Source organism: Hemitrygon akajei, chromosome 21 (genome assembly GCF_048418815.1).
Source record: "Hemitrygon akajei chromosome 21, sHemAka1.3, whole genome shotgun sequence".
NCBI classification, from domain to species: Eukaryota; Metazoa; Chordata; class Chondrichthyes; order Myliobatiformes; family Dasyatidae; genus Hemitrygon; species Hemitrygon akajei.
Window position 1 is genome coordinate 24,454,451 of NC_133144.1, and position 14,454 is coordinate 24,468,904.

The 14,454-nt window shown below is 35.6% G+C and overlaps 1 protein-coding gene across 3 annotated transcripts in view; it reads right to left on the bottom strand.

Moving 5' to 3' along the window:
- LOC140714168 (neuroplastin-like) overlaps window positions 1-14,454 on the bottom strand; it is a 59,180-nt gene that overhangs the window by 4,188 nt on the left and 40,538 nt on the right. For 2 of the 3 annotated variants that reach the window (XM_073025037.1, XM_073025035.1), the window contains 3 exons: window positions 11,994-12,127; window positions 10,795-11,068; window positions 1,197-1,221 (listed from right to left, as the gene is read on the bottom strand). In XM_073025037.1, the coding sequence (XP_072881138.1) occupies window positions 1,197-1,221; window positions 10,795-11,068; window positions 11,994-12,127 (433 nt within the window). The remainder of the gene's footprint in view (window positions 1-1,196; window positions 1,222-10,794; window positions 11,069-11,993; window positions 12,128-14,454) is intronic. The other variant, XM_073025036.1, reaches the window with a different exon arrangement.

Here is a 14,454-nt window from a genome sequence, read left to right on the forward strand (position 1 = left end):
AGGACCCTCAACAGACCTATTCTTCCTAGCAACTATCAGGATCAATAGGAGGCATGATCTCTGCACACACTGACACGATGGTTCCTCTTGAACAAAACCTCAGTGACTTGAGCCACATCCTAAATTTCATAACTGGTCTCAAAATTACAGCTGAAGAACTTAAAACATTGATTGGTTCCAGATTAGAATTCTATATCAAACAAATCAAAAAGTTCAGTTATTCATCAGTTTTCTTACCTATTCTATAAGAAAAGATATGCTTAAAGGTATATGCATTAATATAGATATATGTAGATGTAAGTGTTATCCAGAATTATTGAGGTGCAGGTAGCACTACAGTATTAATCAGTGTGCTTATTAAGAAACATCAGAAAGATGATATAAAAGGGGAAAATGATTATGTTACAGGATGAGACATTTTCACACTTACATCACCAGGAAAAATTTCACGATATTATCCTATTGCAGCTTCATACGAGTATGAGTATCATGTACAAGCCAACAGAAAGAACAAACATTAAAAAAATCATAAGTCTTCTGGTTGATATGGAAGATAAATCCAGCTCAGGTTGGAAGTGAAGTCAAATGAATCGGAATTGAAAGCAGAAAATGATGGAACTCCTCAGCATGTCAATTAGTACTTATGGAATGGAAACAACATTTCAAGCTGTGACCTTTTATCAGGTGACAGATTTAAAGCAGACACAAGGGGCAACTTTTTCAACACAGAGGTGATGTGTGCATGGAACGAGCTACCAGATGAACTTGTAGACAAAGGTACAATTACAACATTTTAAGGATCTTTGGATGGATTCACAGATAGGTAAGGCTTAGACCTTATGAGTCAATGCAGGCAAACGGGGCTAGCTCAGGAATGCATTTTCTTCAGCATGAATCAAATGAGTCAAAGGACCTGATTCCATAGTATATAATTTCATGACTATTTACTATTTGAGGAAATAAAGATTGGGCAATCTTAACTCAGCAGTAAGAGATCATGCTACTCCCTAATTCACACTGAATTTCCAGCATCTGCAGATTTCCTCGTGACAACTCATTCATATTGAAGTGTGAGGGACAGAGTGGAGGAAGAGTCACTTAATCATTCACTTGAAACTCGAGTTGAACAGTCATTTTAAATTAACATCCTTACTAGTGTAATAAATATCAACTATATGTATCCAGTGTATACTTACATTGGTCCAGAAACTGGCTCATCATCTGCAGCAGTTGAATTGTGAATTTGCAAGGGGAAAATGGGAGGAAAGGAGGATACAAGAAAAAATGTTAGACATTTCCACAGAAAATTAATGTTGGCACCAAATGCCTTTCACAGCTCTACTTCAACGATAGAATTGCTCATGGAGTTAGTCTCTAAATCGTTACATTCAAATGGCAAAATAAAAGTTATTACATGGTCAGTTAACACTTTTTAGGCTCATCATGAAATACTGCAACTATATGGACAGATCATGTAAGTTCAATGTTCATCTTGTCCCCAAGTTCCAGTCGTTCACTGTTTTAGACCAATGAGAAGACATAACCCAACATCTGATTGTGGAATCCTGCTTAATAAGGCTTACTGTACAAGCTTTGATTAAAATGGCACACAGAATTTGTGGGGCAGAGGGTGGTGGGGTGCAGAAGAGAAAGAAACAGGGCAATAGCAAGAGTGCATGAAAAGTGAAAAGTGATGGGACAAGTGAAAGCAAGGAACAAACGCAGGACAAGAAGTGAGAAGGAAAACGGGCAGGAATGGGGGAAGCCAGTGCCTTCACAAATAGTATAAAGTGAAAGATGGAGGGAAAGTAGACAAAAGTGCTGCAGTAATATCAAGTCAAGGCTTCAGATGTTTCTTGGCATTCTGCTTAAGGTAATTCTTTAAAATTATACAGATAAGTGTAACTATATGTATATTTCACTCAAGTGGCAGATGCAAAAACTTAGAAGGTAACAATCACTGGTTTCTGACAATAATCCTTCTACAATGATCTCAGAATTATTTCATTTGGGCCAGCAATGTATACTAACAAAACTAAATGAACCTAATCTTCATGAATCATTTATATTTTTTGAAATTATTACTAGTGTCAAGAACTGTAACCCTGAAGGGTCATGAATTATTCTGCAAATTTATATTATACACAAGATTTTATGTCTCTGTTCATGATAGAATTATTTGTCAAACCCATTTTTGCAATTATTGGAGAATATCTAGCATTCTTAATCTTACTTATTTTTAGTGGAGAAAAAGAATTTGCTATTGATTTTGTATCTGACTATAAAACAATTTGACTTAAAATGTTTAGAAGTTTGTCTTTGAGTGAAAGATCAAATAGCTGAAAGAATCATTTCTAATGGACTGACCAAATTTCTTTCAAAGAAAGTGTACTATTAGGTGGTTGGAAACAAAAGTAATATAGGATTGTTCTCTGGATAAATCCTGAATTATGCTCAATGGATTAAACAGGATTCCACAAAGTGTCTGGTGTACATGAAGCAAGTATGGAGATTTATTGCAACGCAGCCACCTGACAGCACGCACTAGGAGTAATGGCGACGTTTCCTGGGCTGTGAAAGTGCCATTACTCCATCTGTACCTTGATGCACGGAGAGAAAGCCACCGCCAGCACACACAAGTGTCTGGGAAGACCGAAAAAAGAATCAAACCACAAACCAACAGCTCACAGCCGAGAAACACCAGCAACAAACCAGTGGCTACAGGTCTCAGTCACTGGCAAAGACGCATTTGTTAACAGTGTACAAGGAAAACTAGACCAGTTAAGACAACCAGACATCAGTGTCGCAAAAATAGTGAAGATATATACACAGTTTATGCATATCAAGAGACGCATCAGGAATTGAGATAAGTACAAGAGTATATAAGATTGTTCCCCCACTACCACCTGCTCTTTATCCCCAGAGTTTGCTAAAGTAGACTAAATTATCAATGAACTATATGACTCTTGATAGGACAAAGACCAGGCAATTTTTTTTTGCATCAGAAGATTTACATGGCAGATTAAAAAGCACCTTTTATCATCTGTAAAAACTGAATTATTTATTTTCAATGATGCATATTGTTTCAATGGAATTTAAGCTTACTTAAATCCAGCACAGGGGTTTCAGTGGTTGTAGGATGGTGGAACGTACAGTACACTCCTTTTAAACTCAGGAGCCAAGCAAAATTCATAAATTAAAAGGCCTCAGGGAGCAAAAGTGCGTGCTTGTTTTTTTTTATAATTCCTATTCCAGGCTTAAGACTTACAAAAAAGCTGCAACCAACCTAAACTCCTAAAAATGCAGAGATGCAGGTTGGATCTTAAAAGGAGCGTATTCTACTTAAGAAATGTTTTTCAAGTACAAGTGCACCCAGATCTCAAAAATTATTGTGAGGAATCACCCTTATTTCCAATTGAGATGTTCAGGCCAAGTTGTAACAGAAACTCATTTACCTAGAGCTTCTGCAGTAAATTTCACACATTTTTCAGGCACAGTAATTACTCTACCTGTCCAAATTAAGCTATGGTATGGCTCCGATATCAGTGAAATGCAACTGTACTTGAATGGGCAAAAAATTCATAAGCCTAATTGAAAATATTTGAACATTGTACATCTGCCAAATCCCACTTTGCATTTCTTACAGATAAAAGATTGCTTTTAACAAAAAATATAACTTCAAAATATTTTGAACACTTCATTTCTATAGTGAATGCAAAAGACAAAAAAAAACTTGGCCTTGCATAGTACTTACTTCATTTTAAGATTATTCATTCAATCTTGTCTATTTTAAGCAATAGGCAAGATTGATATGCATAAAAAGTCTTACTACATTTGTTCAAAACCAACTGACCCAATTACCTAAGCAATTTTACCGTGAATATGACTTTCTTTTTATCATCTATTTTCAAACTACATGAACACACATGCATAAATTATCTTCTGTACAGTTATAATTCATTGGGCAATGATAATTTAGAATGGAGTTCAATTCTTGAAACTAGGGTGTCTGATCTGATAAGAAATGCAAGCTATGGGAAGGTTGAAAAACACCCAAGAGAATTTTTAATTCAATCCTACACTGGCTAGAATTATTCCTAATTTGTGACTTCACCATATCACCCCTGTGGAATTTGCACCAAAAACAATTCAGCTTTTACACTAGCCATCTGCCATGATACATGCAGATGTGTAATATCCCTGATACAGACCATCACATGGTTGAAGTCCTCATCATAAGCCATATAGCTCCCAGGAGACAGCTGGTTCAAACCTAAGAGCACTCTAGGTTTACAGGCCATTAGTTCTGGCCAACTCCTGTAACATCCCCAGTACAGAAACAGAGCAGACTAAACCCAAAAAACTCAAACGAAGAATCTAAAATAAAGAAAAACAGAACTACAAATCCAGAAATGGGCAGCAGAAAAACTGAATGGAAGATACGAAAAAAAAGTTGTGAACGTGGATGAGGACTTGGAAAAAAGTTTTAACATCATGAACTGATGCACTTCAGACTTGAAGCTGAGGAGAAACAAACTCGAGCATGCAATTCTCTCACTTACCACCAGTGTTAGGGTATGATGCAATTGAGGGAAAGAAAAGAAGTCACAATAACCGACAAATATCAATACAAACCATAGTTCTAATCTAGACGCTAGTTTGAAGATCTTGATTTGGCAATCTGCTCTTGTAAAAAAAAAACATTGGGAAATGGCATCCATGTCTTTAAGAGGGAACTGTATAATCTGGAGCATTAAAAAAATTGGGGTAGTGTGTATCTTTCAAGGAGGAGGTTCTAAAACAAAAACACATGAGCAGTGCTTTATTTCTTGTCTTACTTTCTGTACCATTACTGATGTAGGCACACACATCAAAAAGCTTTACCTGTTTGTTCTAGCTATCTATTAGTGTGCTCCAGATTGAGTACTACTTGAGCTCTTAGGTCCAAAAATATATTGAATTACCAAGTCTAGCATATGAAGTGCAATTTCTCCAACAAACTTCCATCATGTATATATCTGAATTTTTACGTACTTGAGGTAACCAGGTTTTGAAGTATTTTTCTCTCATCTCTCAAATACCCATGAGCATCAAAGGCAAAGACTGCACAAAGGCATTATGTGCCTAATTAATTGAGATATGAAGGTTATTCTAATGGAGAACCTCTACCATTATCACTCTTGCTTTGGAGGAGGACAGGTAACACAAATGCACTGGTGAATCATACGTCCTATTATCCTGTAGGAGCCAATGAAGTAAAATCCCGTTTTATGAAGTTGAGAAGAAATGGAGCTGATCTCAATGAAATATACACCATTCTGAGAGGGCTTTATAAAGAGCTCCGTCCTCTGTTTAGGAATTTTAACATGGGAGTAGTTAAAGGTCAAGCCATTTATTGCTGAGAAAGTGAAATTTCAACACACAGGTAATCATGAATCTTTGGAATTTTGTACTCTTAAGCAACTATGGATTAATAGTCATTAATAAATTTGTATAAATCTGTATTTTTAAAATTAAGTGACAATGAGATATATAATCATGTACACTGCTCAGGATCACTGAATGATCTAGCAAGCTCCAGAGAGCTGTCTGGCCTATTCCTCCCAATGATTTTAGGTTATAACAATTCTGTAATAAACTAGACCCACAAAACAAAAACATTGCTGAAAATAATGCAAGCCAGAGATTCACTAACACTAATACTCTGTAAGCAATATTTTGATAAACTTTAAAAAGGTAATTGTATTTTATTCTGAATGTTAAAACAGATTAAATGCTCAGATTGCAATGCCACACTGTACAGGAAATGGTCCAATATTTTTGATAAACCAAATCAGCAGTACATAGGAAAGGAGCAGTACCAGCAAGGTGCTTTGGGGTTCAGTTGAACTTGAGGTTAAGTAGTAACCAAAATGCCTTTAGTTGTGTTCAGTGCACACTTGAAATAATTAATGCTGACACTAAAACAATACTGACCATCAATTACTCGAAAAATGACTTTTCGAAATTTGTAGTAATAAATCAAACTACCCATTCCAACTTCAAATAATGCTTCATCAGTCCAAGCTTGCTTATCTGTCATTTTACAATCCAACAGCTCTGGCAACTGGCATTTCAGGCACCCTTCATTCAATACAGTTCACCATTTTCCAGTGACTGGGCTCCCCATCACAGTTACCTGCTAAAAGACAGGTGCTCCCAGTATCAAGTTTATCAAATGTAGTTTTGAATGCTGTCATCACATGCTCACCATGGCTCTCCCAATAATATTCTACTCTTCATATTTTTCCCTTCACCATTATGTTTATTGGATAATAGTTCTCAATTAAACAGCATGTCAATCCAAGCCTATGGTAATTAAGAGCTCTTAGGCATTTTTTCCTCACTTTTTTTATGGATTACAAATCAACTGCATTATTTAATGAAGGTTCTGACACATTAACTGAAAAACATTCCTCCAAATTATTTACAAAAAAGGCCATTATAAATTATCTATGACGACCAAAAAAAAAATGGATCGTTTCACTATTTTTTAAACCTTAAATGTCATTTAATTCTCACTTGCTTCAATAATCTTAAACTATTCATTTTCCTGCTTTACTGAAATGAATAGTTTCTTAAGTAATTGGTGCAAAAGTTTCCATTTATTTTGATCACTTATTTTAAGAGTCATCTGGAGTCAGAAATGGATCTAGCTTTTTCCTCCCAAATTTTTCAAACATTATTTGACTTTACAATTCAAACCTTCTAAATAAACAAGCCCATTAGTTTTTCCATTCAATCCAAAATTACTAGGATACATGACATTTCCTTTCCTTTAAAAGCATTATTACAACAGAATATATAAAATTTTGGTGAGGAAAGGGATACAGTTTTTGAAAAAAACATGGTCTAAAGTTACTTCACGAAGCAGCAAAAATACTTGAACGACATACTTGATAAAAAAAATAAGCAAACTTCAGAGAGGGAGAAACTATTTGGATTGCTATCAATTACAATTAACTAGATAAACAAAAAGAAAATAAATGACCAGTTACCAGCAAATGTTCCACAAAATAATGCAACTACAATGTTCAACTAAACCCATCAATTATGTTTGGCAGTGATCTAAACCACACCAAATCTGCCCATGAGGACCCAAGCCCAAGTTAACTACAGCTGAGTTTAACTACCCAGCCTCATTGTTAACATAAAAATTGCATTACAAGGATGGTCCCATGCCCTTTAAAACCTCAAACATATTTTCCACAGAGATAATTATATTTTTTTAAACTCGCTTGATGTATTCAGGAAGTTGCATGGACCATTCAACACTTTAAACCTGTTCTACCATTCAATTAGCTTATGGTTGTACTTTATATGAACAATCTGCCTTAGTTAGCAATTTTTAAAAAAATCTTCTCTAATAGAAGAATACTAATCTTAATTTTGAGTCTCAAGAACTTCTTGGGACTTTGATGGTGTGTCCATTTATATTTACTTTTGCCTGAATAAATGTTTCCTGGTATCAATTCTGAAACTGTCCATAACCTCATTATCTACTGAACAGGATATATAACCAGAGGAAGCCATTAATACTGCATTAAGTACATTTTCTGCAGTTTTTATGGCTCTTCTATGTATTTGTTGACAATTAATTGCATGAAGACACTATTAATTGAGTGGTTCATTTATATTCAAGGAACAGTGTGACCAATTCTCGTCAAAGTTCTTTGATGACTTCGTCAAGCATTCCATCACTGATTTACATCCAAACAGTACACATGTCCAGTTGACTAAAATGACTACATATGACTCAACTTTTCTGACACAAAGAATGAAGAAATACTTCTGATGTAATCTAATCTACCAGATTTGGACACACTGCTTTTAAAATCTTATGCAGTTAATCCATTCCATTCATTAATCCATAGTCTCAATGGAACTAAATGAGTCTCACAGTTAGGGAGTCAACCTTCAATTTTACAATGAAGTCAATTTGGAAAGTTAAGAACTAATTGCATTTTGATTATAAAAACTTGTTTAAATCATGAATAAAAACTGTCAATATTAAATACTATTTCAAAGAGTCAAAGGAATACCTGATTAAAATGCCTAAGTTCTAGGTATACTATGCAAGGCTGCACATTTAAATGTTACCTGAAATAGATAAAATGATTAATATGAAAACTCCTTAGTTGGGTCTGTTCAAGTTAACCTAACCATTACCAAATGAACAATCTTTGACAGATGCTGCAAAGAATGATACCAAACTGTTGCTCATTTTTAACATGCTTAACTGAATGTCCTATTTGTCTTCAGAAACAAAGTCACCAATTCATGTCAAAGATCTTTTAGAACTTCAATCATTTCATCAACCTGAAATATCGACTCCTTTTCTCCCTCCACAGATAATGGCAACCTGAGTATGTTCTGCAGTCGTAATATCATTTGTTGTAATATTAGATTTTCAGCATCTCTGTATCTTGCTTCATTTTAAGACTGATTGTTTTGAAGACAAGTTACCAAACCAACAATTACTCCCCTCAATGCCCTCTGTAGCTGGGAGATGTAGACAGAAAAATAAAAAAAAAAATGAGATGTAAATTTTGAAAATAATTTAGCAAAGACAGAAACCCTTTTGCTGACTGCAAATTTATTTAACCTCTACAGCCATTGTACAAAGGATAGCAAGCAAGAGTGTACAGTTGGTAAATTCAGCATACTTGAACAATACTGAAGACATACTAGAATGAAGTCTCAAATCATCATAAAAGGAAGTAACTTTATATGCGTACTTCTGTTTCTGGTACATTTATCTGAAGACTAAGCATGCAAAATTTCCACTGGATATTTTATTAAAAGTTGAATTTTTGCATCTTTGCTAATACTGTCATAGTAAAGGAGTTTCACAGTTACTCAGTAGTTTCAATGAACCATCCAATTAGATGCACAAGATTACAACAACGTTTTATGTCTCTACATGAGAAAAATGGTCTGGCAATTTTTTTTTAATGTCCAAGGATTCAAAGCTTATTTGTCAGGCATTATCTTAAAAAGCAACATCGCCAAAACCTACTTTACCTACTTTTTACAGTACTTTTGTAACTGCACTCCTTGTATCACATGCATTTTACTGCTTATTTATCCCAAACACTGGCTGTTCCCTTCATTTAATCAATTACTTTGTTTCTCCAGTTTGTTACTTGTAATTCGGCAAGATGTCTTACCTCAGTCATACAGAAGGAAAACTGTAAAAATACGGTTGCACATAAACTGAACTACTGCCTTGGTACAAATACACCCAGTGCCAAACTCACCCTAAATGCAAATAAGTATACTGAAATTTTTCACTGAAAATTGAGAGATTTTGCCGAGTTGAATTACTAATACAAGATCTTGCCAAAATTCAAGACTCAGTAGATTATCCATTAAAAAGAGAAAACAGGTCTGAGCAATTGAATACAAACATAAAACCAGTCAAGAATGCCTTGAAATATACTTTGCTAGCTTGGGCATCTTTTAAATGAATAAATTATCTATATAAACATGATTCAAATTCTAAGGGCATATATACTCCAGCTGAATTATTCACTGCATCAATACTTGGTACTAACTGCTTTAATAAAGCAGGAACAGACAAAGTTACACAACACATTAAGAAATAAGATACATCCTTTGAATAAAGGGCCTCTTCCATCAGTTTCGTTTCAGTCACATTGGCAACCATCTTCAAAGCCTTTTCCTTGTTTCTTTATCCTACATTTTTATTATTTCATATTTCCTCTTTTTGTCTCTGGTCTGTCCTTTTGCAGCTGGCTTCTTCAACCCTTTTAGCTTATACTTAGCTTTTCTTTCGGAGATTGTGCCTCCACAAAGAAACATCCAAAATGATAAGGCATACAAGATTCATGTGCTATGTTGTCAAGACCCAAACAGCTATCTGAAGTGCCACTGCTTAAAATAACACATTTCATGCTATCCACACATTAGAACAAAGGGTTGAGTAATCAAGCACTATAGATATTAAAATGTAATTCTGTCTACCATCCTTGATGTATTTTATATCAAACATAAGTAATTATCATACAGTGCAACAATGGTGAAATGTGAAAAGATTTAACTGGATTTACAGCACTAATGAGTGGATAATCACAAATGTAATCATTCCATTGAAATGTGACAAAGCATTTTGCCTCAAAAAATTTACTATCTGCTTTATATTCCTCTTTAGTTATAATTTGCAGTAATAGTTACAGACATGCATTTACACATGGAGGGGGTGTGAATTATGGGAAGGTGCAGGTGAATTAGACAAGAGGAAAGATGAGCAGCACAGGAGAAATCTTCTCAAATAAATCCTAAAAGCATAAAAGTAGCACTTGGTGGTGATACTCTCAAAATATTCTTAAAAATTCCCTTGTGAAACAATTGGATCACTTATATTGAAATGGTGAAGAAGAATCCAAATTCAGTAGTTTGCAATGGAAACTGACAGTTTGAACATTTACACAAGGAAAATAAGCAAGTTCCTCGGCAAACAGTTATCTCAAACTCTTGCAAGTGAAAACCACTGAAACAGAGTTTGGAATTGGTTGTTATTTGTTTGAAAATCTAAATTATTAGAATGTTCCATGTTCAAAAGGGAACATAAAATTATGAATAAGATATGAATGCTTATGTCTTTTCAAGTAACCCATTTAATTCGAGAGACTGATAATGAAGAGTATTTATAGTACCTGGAAACAGGCTAATATCAAATGGGTTAAGTCAACTGCAATAGTCTAAAAGGTTACATAAAAGAAAGAAACTTACCGTCAGGGACTTCATCTGGTCTCTTTCGTTTCTCGTACACAACAATGATGATGACCAGAATGACTATTTCTGCCACAACTCCTAAGAAGGGCCAGAGAGGTGCCAGGTTGCTACGCACACGCAGGATAGTGTCGGCAAGGTTGTACCCATAGTAATTTGTGGCATTGCACGTGTATACGCCTGGGTCAGCCTCAATATGCAGAGTCTTAATTATTAATTCTGTGTAATTGTCTTTATTATTGATTAAGTAACGTCCAGTGTCATTATTCAGATCCTAAAGAGAAAAAGGGGAAATAATCTTGAGATTAAAGATCTAGTGCTTTCCCGGTGTATATGACGAATAAACTCTTCTCAGGTTATAATTGATACCTTTGTTTGGCTGGAAGCCCAAGAAGAGTTAATTTGTGATCTTGAGATTGACAGAAATTTACCATTATTCTTCAGTTGAAGTATTCTACACCCCCCCCCCCCACCCCCATCGTGAACAAAAGGCATTCTGTCTTGTACATGACTTACACAGTATAAAAGAGAAACAGAAGCAAGCTCATGTGATTAGGAAACAAGCTAAAGGAGAAAGCAATTATTGACTTCAGATCAGACTACTCTACCTCTAAACACTAGGTTCTGTCAAGTACAGCCCTCCAGCAGGGAGCCTGTGCTCAAATCCATGAACTTAGATCACACCAGGATGAACATGCCTCCAATGCAATGCACCCAACTCCAACTTGGGCAAGTTTATGTAAATAGCCATATAGAAATACTCAGAGTATACATACCTGATCAATATCTGCTGCATGCATTACATGCTTTGTCACTCTACTTTGGAGCTCAGTATCAAAAATATTACACAATAATAGACATGCTCCTTCAGACATGTGGAATGAATGAGCAGCTACATACCATTGCATAATATTGTTAAAATCTCTGAAACACCATTGACTGCAGCTTTCCCTTGTGAAGATATGCAGACTTCAACCTCACCAGCATACCACCAATCCATTCATTCTTAAACCTTTAATTTAACTTTTCCCTTTATTTGTTTTAATTAATATTAGATAAAAATGAAAATTTTTTTATTATTATTTTGTTATTATTGAATATTATTCAGGTCATGTCATTACTGGAGAAGAATTTGATTTCAAGTTAGAAGAAATGGTAAGCATACCATAATGTCATAACCTCCAGCAAAGCAAACTCACCACATATTCATCTTTCACCTTCTTATGCCAGGTCCAAATAGGGTGCGGATATCCTACAGACTTGCAGTACAAAAGAGCATCCTGTCCCTCATTTTTATTCTCGCTCTTCTTATGACCGGTGATTTCCGGAGATGCTAGGACAAAAATTACAAAAATACTCAAGTGTGCACTGAAACAAGAATAAGACGATCAAAGGTGCAGAACAAAGCAGCTCAAAAGTTGCTGCTCATTTTTTTTTAAGTTCCAACTGACTAATCACAGAAATTACCAGTGCCCATTTTCTCCTCTAATCTGAAGGGGGTGTGAAACACAGTTTATCATTCCACAGGATTCATCAAACATCCACTTTGGTACTCTGAAAACTGAACACAGCAGCTTGCCAGTTTACACCACTAAATCTCCACATTCGATATGTTGTATTTTTATTTCTCAGCTTACATGGGCACTCAACTCTTTAAATCTGGTGCAGTCATCCCTTTTACCAGTGTACTGCACTGTTCTTTAAAAGGACATATTCTAATTATCAAGTGAGCATTTTCCCTTTCCTGTAGAGATCTGTATAGCTGTTTATCCAAAACCACTTAATTCATACCACGACATTGCAATGTTTGTAAAAATGACTCTGATTTAAACTGAATAATTCAAACAGCTGGCTAATGTAATTCTTCCATCCACTGAACAAAAGGAATTAACAGCCACAGTTTTAATACCAATGATTTATCTACACCATGATTATGGTTTCACTTGTTCCAACACAAATTAATATTCAGAAACCTCAATGTCAGCTTAAATGTTTTAATTTTCTCATTCCATGTTTTCTTCCGTTACCAGACAAGCCGATTTGATATTTCTGTCCATATCATTCGTGATCTCATACTGTGGATCAACAGTTAGAAGTCTCTAAATATGGTTGACTCATCAGATTCTCACACCTGCTGAAAAGGTAGTCAATGGACCCACATACACTAAGCCAATCAGTACACAACAATACACTAAGTATAATTATCACCTCATTGCCAACTACTCCTGTTCGCCTGTGCTAACCTGTAACTGATGGAGGACAGACCTGATTTTCTACACCTGGCAGTCAGATAGCAAAGTCAGGACAGCAGTCAGGCCTCTGGCAGTCCAGTCCTGAGGCCCTGACCCCAAACACCCTATAACAGATTTTGAAGGACAAAACTATAGCAGGTTTTGGTTGTCAAAGTTGTGAAGCAGTCTTAACAGATTTTAAATGCCCCTAACATTCAGAGACAATTAATAATTATTAAAATTTATCAAATAGTTTATGAAGAAATTAAACATTTAAAAATATATTAAACACTTGGAAATTATGAACATTAACCTGAATTAAAATACCTTCCCATTTCATTAGATGAATTACCTCTGAAACAAAATCAGTTTATTCACTAAACAACATTTCTAGGTCAAATCTTCCAAAGGATTCATATGGAGACAGAAATCTCAGTAGTAGGCACACCATATATAATAGTGACAGAGAATTCACTAGAGTTTATTCTAAATAACTGAAGTCACAGAATTACTCAGAGAAGCTACTTACTGTCAACCTGAATTCAAAGGACCAGTCACCACAACTATATTGTTTAATTATATGACCAAAATCAGTCACATCATAATTGTCAAGTTCAACCAATTCACCCAAACTCACCTTTCAATCATAAAACCATAAGACATGGGAACAGAATGAGGACATTTAGCACATTGAGTCTGCTCCGCCATTCAATCATGGGTGATCCTTTTCTCCCCTCCTCAGCCCCACTCACCAGCCTTCTCCCCATAACTTCTGATGCCATGGCCAATCAAGAACCTATCAATCTCTGCTTTAAGTACACCCAACTACCTGGCCTCCACAGCTGCCTGTGGTTAAAAAAAATACACAAATTCACCACCCTCTGGCAAAAGGAAATTCTCCAAATCTGTATTTTAAATAGATGCCCCTCTATCCTGAGGCTGCGCCCTCTTGCAGAAGGTTTCAATGAGATCCCCCTCATCCTTCTAAATTCCAGTGAGTACACATCCAGAGCCAAACGTTCCTCATCTGAAGGCCCTTTCATTCCCGGAATCATCCTTTTGAACCTCCTCTGAACTCTCTCCAATACCAGCACATCTTTTCTTGGATGAGGAGCCCAAAACTGTTCACAATGCTCAAGGTGAGGTCTCAACAGTGTTGAATAAAGCCTCAGCATCACATCCCTGCTCTCACATTCTCAACCTCTTGAAATGAAAGATAACATTGCATTTGTGTTCTTCACCATTGACTCAACCTGCAAGTTAACCTTTAGGGTGTTCTGCACAAGAACTCCCAATCCCCTTTGCATCTCAGATTTTTAGATTTTCTCCCCATTTGGAAAATAGTCTGCACATTTATTTCTACTACAAAAATGCATGTATTTTCCAACATTACACTGTATTTCATTTGCCACTTTCTTGCCCATCCTCC